At 40.6% G+C, this 9,288-nt stretch overlaps 1 protein-coding gene across 1 annotated transcript in view; it reads right to left on the minus strand.

The window, feature by feature from the left end:
* The window catches only part of Rad51c (RAD51 paralog C), a 23,492-nt gene that overhangs the window by 7,097 nt on the left and 7,107 nt on the right, over nucleotides 1-9,288 (minus strand). The window contains exons 5-7 of the mRNA XM_021177246.2: nucleotides 7,749-7,880; nucleotides 4,117-4,183; nucleotides 2,997-3,057 (exon numbers count right to left, since the gene is read on the minus strand). Of these exons, the coding sequence (XP_021032905.1) occupies nucleotides 2,997-3,057; nucleotides 4,117-4,183; nucleotides 7,749-7,880 (260 nt within the window). The remainder of the gene's footprint in view (nucleotides 1-2,996; nucleotides 3,058-4,116; nucleotides 4,184-7,748; nucleotides 7,881-9,288) is intronic.

Raw genomic sequence — 9,288 nt, forward strand, 5'->3', positions numbered from 1 at the left:
AAAATCCTCTTCAAATTTCTAGGTAAAAAATTTTGTATGTCATGTCTGCATCTCAAAAGATCTTTTCTTCAAGAGATCTTTTTAAACCAAACCAAAAAGATTCACTTGGCTCCTAGCCCCAGCTGAGATGAAGCTTAACATACGGCTGAACTGCATAGTTTGGGTCAGGAAGAAACAAGACAGAAGTACAATGTGTGCTCTAAAGCTGAGCACACACAGGAAATGCTGTGTGGGGGTGTGATGGATTACTCCACTCTACCACCACATCTTCTTGGCAAAGAACAATCTTGGCCTCATATTATCATGAATATGCAAATTGGAGAACCCACATAATATAAGGACACAGACAAAATCATTTAAGAATTGTTGGAATGTCATTCTGTCAGTTGTCAGAGGTTACTGCACATATGTGGTCCTGCACACCTTTAATGCCAGGCTGGGGAGGTACAGGCGGCCTGGTCTACAGAGTACATTGCAAGCTAGTCAGAGATACATAGTAAGATTCTCTCTTAAAAGCAAAACATAAGCCAGGAAGTGGTGGCGCATGCCTTTAATCCCAGCACTGGGGAGGCAGAGGCAGGCGGATTTCTGAGTTCGAGGCCAGCCTAGTCTACAGAGTGAGTTACAGGACAGCCAGGGCTACACAGAGAAACCCTGTCTCGAAAAAAAGCAAAAAAAAAAAAAAAAAAAAAAAATTCAAAACATAAAACCAGATTTTACTAGTGAAAATGGAGGTTAGGGCACGATAATGTCTAAGTTCAATTCACAGTATTTTTTTGTTATTTAAGGTTTTCTGTTTTTCTGTTCAAAATAAAAGTGTTCATTTCTATAATTATAAATTTATGACTTCTTCATATTTTTAAGAAAACCTTTCTAAGAAGCATGTGAGAGTACAGAGCTCAGAGGCAGAGTGCTGGCCTGGCCTGGCCTCAGCTAGGGTGTAGCAGCACTCTCCTGCCACCTGAGCTTACAAGGTGCAGGCAAAAGCTTCAAGAATCAAGGTCATCTTATACTTTCTAGTAAGTTTCAGGCCAGGCTCGGCTACTTGACAACCTGTATCAGAAACAAACAGAAAGATAACTATAAAGCATTGAAGATTTCATGCAACCATATTGATGGGCCTATACGTCAGTGAGAAAGCAAGGACTTAGCATGCCAAAAAGTCCTTGGGTCAATTCCTAGCACCCAAGACCCAAACCAAACCAAACCCCATAATCCTCACATGCAAAGATTGCACCAAACTTTAAAGACAAAGATATTTGGTTTCAAATAATAAAGAACAAAATTATCTCAATTCTTAAGTTACTAAATAAGATCAATTCATTCTGACTCTCATAAAGTATGCACAGTACTGTCACATATCCATAGACTTGAAAGAAACAATTTAGAGGAAAAGTTCTTTACTGGGGAAAAAAGAATAAAAGCTATACATTCACATTTGTATGTAATACTATGACTATGTTCTAGAAAAACAATTATAGGAAAAAAAGGGGGAAAAATCATGTCCGGCCAAGTTAGGTTTCAATGACTTGAATCATGGTCACTACACTTGTGCATAATCTTTTAAAACTGATGCATGCAGTTTGCATCTCCTTTACAGATGCTGTTTCTAAAGGCCCAGTAACTGTAGAGACTTGAAAGGCAGCTGAGCAGCTGTTCTTGAAGAAGATTTGGGTTCAGTTGCCAGCACTCACATGGCAGCTCACCGCCATCTGGAATTCCAACCCAAGGGGATCCGATGCCCTCTTCAACCTCTGTGGGCACCAGGCATGCACGTGTTGCACAGACTTACACACAAAAAATCAGGCAAAATACTCACATAAAATAAATTCATTTTAAAAATTAAATACAGCTAGAAGTGGTAGTGCATACCTTTAATCTCAGCACTCAGGAGACAAAGGGAGGAAGATTTCTGTGAGTTCCAAGCCAGCCAGGACTACACAGAGAGACCATATATCAAACCCTCCTGCCCCCCAAAATTTTTGTACATGAAAGTTTCACGATTTGGCTTTCTTTTCTTTTTATGCAGTTTTACTCTTTCCTAGGCTGGCCTGGAACTTGCAGCCCAGGTTAGCCTCAAACTCAGGCTATTCTGCCTCAGTCTAATAAGTGCTGGAATTATAGACGTGCCAAAATACCTAGCTAGCTACAGTATGGATTTGAAAGGTTATTAGAAGGTGGCACGTAATGCAGTTTAAAGAAACAAACAAAAACCCCAAAGCAGTATCACTGACCGAGCTCAATATTGCCCTACATACTGCCTCAGTTTCCCCCTTTATTAGAGCACTTCCATATCAAGTTCTCTAGGTTATGTCCATTAATCACAAAGAAGAAAGGCTGGCATGAATCTGACATCTTTTGAAGTTCAGGATAAAAGACTTCATAGCTTTCAATGGCCTATTTTAAAGAAAAGGGAAGGTGGTTCACTCACTTGCTCAGCAGCCTTAGAAACAAACACAAAGGCTCCATGCTGCCATGATTTTATTTTAAAGAACAATACTTGTGAAAGGCAGGTAAATACATGGGTAATAAAAGGGGAAAATGGCAGACACAATTTCATGCAAGAACTATATTAAGCAACTAAGAAAAACTCTATTTTCCACATATATTAGTCCTAACACTAGCCTCAAACTTTTCCTTTTGTCCTGATTTATTCTTCTTTCAGTCTCCTCTGGGAACACAGGGTACCTCCTCCTCCTTCATGGCTAAGATGTGATTTCAAAGACTATCAGAAGGTAGCAACCCCTTAGCCACCCACATGTTCCAGGTACATTCACACCAGCATTTAAATACACAAAGAATTCCCCATGTGGCTGAATGTGCAGTATTAACAACGTGTTTCTATGTTTGCTCTAACCGATGTCAAGCAAGGCAACAACAGAAGTGGTTTATGGGTCACTGCAAACCTCAAGCTGGGGACCTATGTTAACAAACCACTAAGTGTTCAGGATAATTAGATTGATATTCTGAAATTATGAACTTATTTCTATACTGACCTTTGCTTTTGTTCCCAGTGAAAAATGAGTCTTATTGTAGCAGCATGCCCCCAGCTTTCCCCTAAAAGAAAAAAAAATTTACTATAAGGAACCTTTAGAATTTTCTAAGTTGCTTAGACTGTCTGGTCAACTACAATCTTACTTTACCAAACTGAAAATAGAAATATTCTTTGTTTCAAAACCTGTTGTACACCAGTAAGATCCTAAGAGTAATAAGAGTTTTCTCACACCCAGAAACAGGGTCTCACGTTAGTCCTGGCAGGCCTGGAATTCAATATGTAGCCCGGGCCAGCCTTGAATTAAGAGAACTCTGCATGCTTCTGTTTCTGGAGTGCTGGGATTAAAGACGTGCTGCATGCAGAGTTCATTACCCAGCCCAGCATTCAGTTTCCACAGTAGCTAGGGCTAAGTCTGCATCACCATCTTTGCCACACAGAATATTACTGGATTCCAGTGGAGACAGATCTTGAAGCATTGTGTTCTAATAACATCACAATGCTAGAAATACAGTCATATCTGTTTGCATAGTGTGATTTGTCTTTAAATACGCTTATTCTCCTTTCTGTCTAAGATGGGTTTTAGTGTTTAGAATTCTATTTTGAATATTTACTTCTCAAATTACTGACACAGAGGTGTCAGATAGTATTTTAAAAATGTGCAAAAAAAAAAAAGAGCCGGGCGTGGTGGCGCACGTCTTTAGTCCCAGCACTGGGGAGGCAGAGGCAGAGGGATTTCTGAGTTTGAGGCCAGCCTGGTCTACAAAGTGAGCTCCAGGACAGCCAGGGCTATTCAGAGAAACCCTGTCTCGAAAAACAAACAAACAAACAAACAAACAAACAAACAAATGTGGTCAGTGAATAAGACAGTCTTTATTTTCAACAGCTTATAGTATCTATCAAACATCAAATGAAAATGAAAATGTAGGAAAAAATGTTAAACCTCTTTTCTCTAAGAGCCAGGCATGGTGGTCTACAGACTTAATGCCAGGCTTGACTCCTAGGGATTTTAACACTTGGGAGGCAGAGGCAGGCAGATCTGAGTTCAAGGACTACACAGAGAAGCCATCTTAAAAAACCAAAAAGAGGGAAAAGAATAAGCATTATCTCGCTCATTTACCCACCTAATGCAGGAACAAGCAAAGCTTGATTTTTATCAATCTTTGTTGTCATCTGATTAGTTAAAATAACCTATAAAAACAAAATGTAAGAAAGTTAGGGCATAAGGTATATATAAACAGTCCTATGAGTTTAATATCCTGAATATAATAAGTTAAAAGAAAATATATTAGAGGCTGGAGAGATGTCTCGGTGGTTGTAGGACCCAGAGTCAGTTTCCAGAGCTCACATGGTGTCTCACAGCCATCTACACTTTCCGTCAAGAAGACCTTATTCTCTTATGACCTCTTCTGGCACTAGGCCCACGTGTGTACACAGACATGTACACAGGCAAAACATACACACAAAATTAAGTAACTCTCTAAAAATTATGTTTTTCTGATGAAAAGGGAAAAGAAGGTGCTGGAGAGATGGCTCAGAGGTTTAGAGCACTGACTGTTCTCTCAGAGGTCCTGAGTTCAATTCCCAGCAACCACACAGTAGTACAAAATCATCTGTAATGGGATCCGATGCCGTCTTCTGGTGTGTCTGAAGACAGCTACGGTGTACTCATATACATAGATAGATAGATAGATAGATAGATAGATAGATAGATCTTTTTTAAAAAGGGAAGAGAAGAGGGGAATATGCTCTTGTTTGAAAATTTAAAAAGAGGGCTGGGAACGATGGCTCAGCGGTTCAGAGCACTGGCTGCTTGCTCTTCCAGAGGTCCTGAGTTCAAATCCAAAAACCACATGGTGGCTCACAACCATCTGTAATGAGATCTGATACCCTCTTCTGGTGTGTCTGAAGACAGCTACCGTGTACTCATATACTTTAAAAAAAAAAAAAAAAAGAAAATTTAAAAATAAAAATTTGTACTTATCTGCAAAAATGTGGTACCAGAATACATGAAATAATTGACCAAAAAAATCTGAAGGAACAACGAATTCTTGGTTGGCCGGGCAGTGGTGGCGCACGCCTTTAATCCCAGCACTTGGGAGGCAGAGGCAGGCGGATTTCTGAGTTCAAGGCCAGTCTGGTCTACAGAGTGAGTTCCAGGACAGCCAGGACTACACAGAGAAACCCTGTCTTAAAAACCAAACAAACAAAAAGCCCCCAAAAAACCAAAACCAACCAAACAAAAATTCTTGGTTGATATGGGGTTTTGAGGGTTGGGGGGCGTTGGGGTGTGGTGTGGTTCAAGACTGGCTTTCCTTATGTAGTCCAGACTATCCTGGAACTAGCTTTGTAGCCCAGGCTGCCCTCACACTCAGAGATCTACCTGCCTCTGCCTCCTGAGTGCTGGGATTAGGTACATGACAACTCCTCCAAGCATCTACCTCATGTTTTAAGACTGAGTAGCTCAGTGGATGTAGAATTTCTGTTCTGGCTGGCAGGCAAAACCCATGGATGCCTCTGTAGGAATCTTTCCCTAACCTGACTGTCAGCAGTACTGGAGGTACAGGAGTGCACTGCCATGCTCATATGGAGATATGGGGGCTCCGAACTCAGGTCTTTATGCTAACAAAGCAAACACTATCCATTGCGCTATCTCTCCGGTACCCCTCCTTTGAAACTTCTTTTCCAAAATTCAAAATTTAAATTTCACTTTATATGCCTTTTACCCTAGCACTTAGGGAGGAAAAGCAAACCAGTACTATATAGTGGCACACACCTTTAAGCCCAGTTAAATGCTTTCTGTTTTATATTATATTTACATGTCACATTTATGAATTGCCTTGGCTGAGAGAGGCAGAGACAGGCAACCTAGACAAACAGACCTTGTCTCAAAAACTAAGGTGGCTGAGACAGTGACATGGCTCCATAGATAAAGGCACCCGCCATTTGAATATAATCCCTGGGACACACATGGAAGGAGAAACCCAACTACCACAAGTTATCTTCTGATCTCCACATGCACAGCAATGGCATGTGTGCACACATACATGCACAAAGGCACACAAAAGAAATAAACAAAACTTTTTTTTTTTTTTTTTTTTTTTGGTTTTTCGAGACAGGGTTTCTCTGTCTAGCCCTGGCTGTCCTGGAACTCACTCTGTAGACCAGGCTGGCCTCGACCTCAGAAATCTGCCTGCCTCTGCCTCCCGAGTGCTGGGATCAAAGGCGTGCGCCACCACGCCCGGCTAAACAAAACTTTAAAAAATTAAAAATAAGGTGGAGAAGGACTGAGGTCCTTCAATGCTGACCTCTGGCCTCCACAAGCACACATTCTTGTACATGTGCCTACATACACACATGGACACACACACAAGCCAAAATGTATATGTATTTAATGGAGAGAGAAACAACAAGCGAGTTAACTAAATTAAAATAGGGCAGGGGATGTAGCTCAATGGCAGAATGTTTGCTTAGTGTGTCTGAGCTGGAGCAGCAGGAGCAACAAAACAACAAAGGAAAGCAGTATCAACGACAAACCACTGACTCTATGCAGCCTGTCTGTCTTGGGTGCCCTCTACTGGGAGATCTTCAGGATGCCATCATTAACAATGCTGAATTACAATTAACAGTAAGAAATAATGCACTATGCTTTGGCAAAAAGGGTAGTGAGATGGCTTAGTGAAAGGCACTGCCATGGACACTGACAACCTAAGTTTGATCCCTGAGACCCCAGAGTGGAAAGAACTGACTTCTACAAGTTGTTTGCTAACCCTGTGCTATGATACATATAACAACACATGTACATGCACACAGAATAAGTAAAATGTAACATAAGAATAAGATCTGGGGGCAGGAGCGAGTGGGGCTGGAGTGGGAAGAAAAAAAAAAGAATAAGATCTGGAAAAGAAAATATTTTTAATTTTATAGAGGAAGTTCTTTAAAAAGCAGGAAAGATTTATTTATTATTTATATGTAACTACACTGCAGCTGTCTTCAGACAACACCAGAAGAGGGCATCAGATCCCATTACAGATGGTTGTGAGCCACCATGTGGTTGCTGGGAATTGAACTCAGGACCTCTGGAAGAGCAGTCAGGGCTCTTACCCACTGAGCCAGCTCTGCAGCCCAGAGGAAGTTCTTTTTATTTGTGTTTGGTGTATTATAGGCATGTACTAAGGGCTTCCTTAACAAGGTTAAAAAAAAAAAAAAGACAACTTAAAAGCATTTTACCTCTCTTTTGACGAGTATATTTTTTGTCAGTGGAAGGATATGGCTGTAGAATGGAAACAAATGGCCAACAGGTATCTCTGTACTCCTAAACTCATAATTTACTGCTCCCTTCATATCTCAAATCTAGAATTAGCTCTAGGACTGATACAGCAGCCCAGGAGTAGACACTGGCCTACTATAATTCATGCATGAGGCTCTGGGTCTAATCCCTATTATAGAAAACAAAACCAAAACCTGGCTTTTCTATAAAGTATCTACATTAGAAGCCATGTATGGTAACACATCTGAAATCTCAGCACTAAGAAGGCTGAGGTAGGAGGACAGAGTTGAAGAAGCAGAACTACAGTATCAAGGTTCCAGTTATTTATCGAGGCTTTATCTCTAACAAACAACAACCACAAGAACAACAACCACCAGAAATCCCCCCAAACCACAGTCACATGATTTAGTTAGGCAAAATTTGTATCAATTTAGACATTAGTCTTTCAGTCCTAACTGTAAAATTCTCCTGGCCAATAATACTCACAGCTAATCTGTGATTATTTGCAAGGCTGATCATTTGTTGGGCGAGGCCATTTAGTAATCGAGTACGAAGGGAAAGATCTTCAAGGTCATGACGGAAGGGAAAAGCAATTCCGTCTATTATCACCAGCTGCACCTAAAGACAGAAGAAACTAGGTTTGGAGTTAAAATTATAATAAAGATGGCATCCCCAAAGCACAGTGCATTACATAAATAAGTCTTAAAATTTGGGCTGAAAAAGTAAAGAAATCTAGTTAGCTAGCTGGGCATTTTTTGATGATGCTGGAAAGATGGCTCAGCGATTAAGAGTATACACTGCTCTTACAGAGACCTGAGTTCAGTTCCCAGCACCCAAGTCAGGCAGTTCACAATTTCCTATAACCCCAGATCTCTGTAGGCCAGTGGTTCTTAACTTGTGGGTCACAACCCTTTTGGGATTGAATGACCCTTTCACAGGGGCTACATATCAAATATTTATATTATAATTCATAAAAGATGCAAAATTACAAAGTAGCAATGGAAATAATTTTATGGTTGAGGGGGTTACCACATGAAAAACTGTATTTAAGGGTTGCAGCATTAGGAAGGTTGAGCAGCACTGCTCTAGGGCATCCAATGCCCTCCTCTGGCCTCCGGTCACTTATAAAATTAAAAATAAAATAAGAACATGGTGTATGTATCTACACATCAGCACACAGGAGATAAAGGTAGGAGGTTCATGAGTTTCTGGCCAAGCTTAGCTATATAGTGAGATTCTAACTCAAATTAAATAAATACAAATGAAAATTAAGACTTTTCTTCTGTAATGCTGGGAATTAAACCTATGGCTCATGCATGGTAGGTAAGTACTCTACCACTAAGTGAGCTATACTCCTCACTCTACTGCTTCAATTTTATCTCTTCAAAGGTTTCCCTTTAAACTTCATTTTATTATTTTATGTGTATTAGTGTTTTGCGTGCATGTAAGTCTGTGTACCATGTTCATGCCTGATACCTGTGAAGGCCAAACAGGGCAAGGATCTCTTGGAACCAGATTTAAAGGTGTCTGTGAGCTGCCTGCCAGGTGGGTGTTAGAAATCCACCTCAGGTCCTCCGAACAGTACTCAGTGCTCTTAACCACTGAACCATCTCCCCAGCCCTTCACAGGCTTGCTTTTGGAAAGTACTTAGCCAGTGATTTTACATAATGTTACCTGAAGACTAGTATTACATGCATATGCCACTGTTTCAGGACAGCCAAGCCTACACAAAGAAACCTTGTTTCCAAAAAATCCAATAATGATGATGATGATAATAAGACAGGCTGACTATGGTAGCACAAGCCTGGATCCCAGCACTTGAATGAAGACAGGGTGATTGAGAAATCAAGGTTAGCAAAGTATGGTGTGCCGCACTCTGGAGGCTCTGAGTTCGACACCAGCCCGGTCTACAAAGTGAATTCCAAGACAGCCAAGGCTACACATAGAGAAACCCTGTCTTAAAACACGAAACAAACCAAAAAAAAAAAAAAAAAAGTCAGCTACACATCAAAAGAACCTTTTAACT

This window comes from Mus caroli, chromosome 11, assembly GCF_900094665.2.
Source record: "Mus caroli chromosome 11, CAROLI_EIJ_v1.1, whole genome shotgun sequence".
Lineage (NCBI taxonomy): Eukaryota > Metazoa > Chordata > Mammalia > Rodentia > Muridae > Mus > Mus caroli.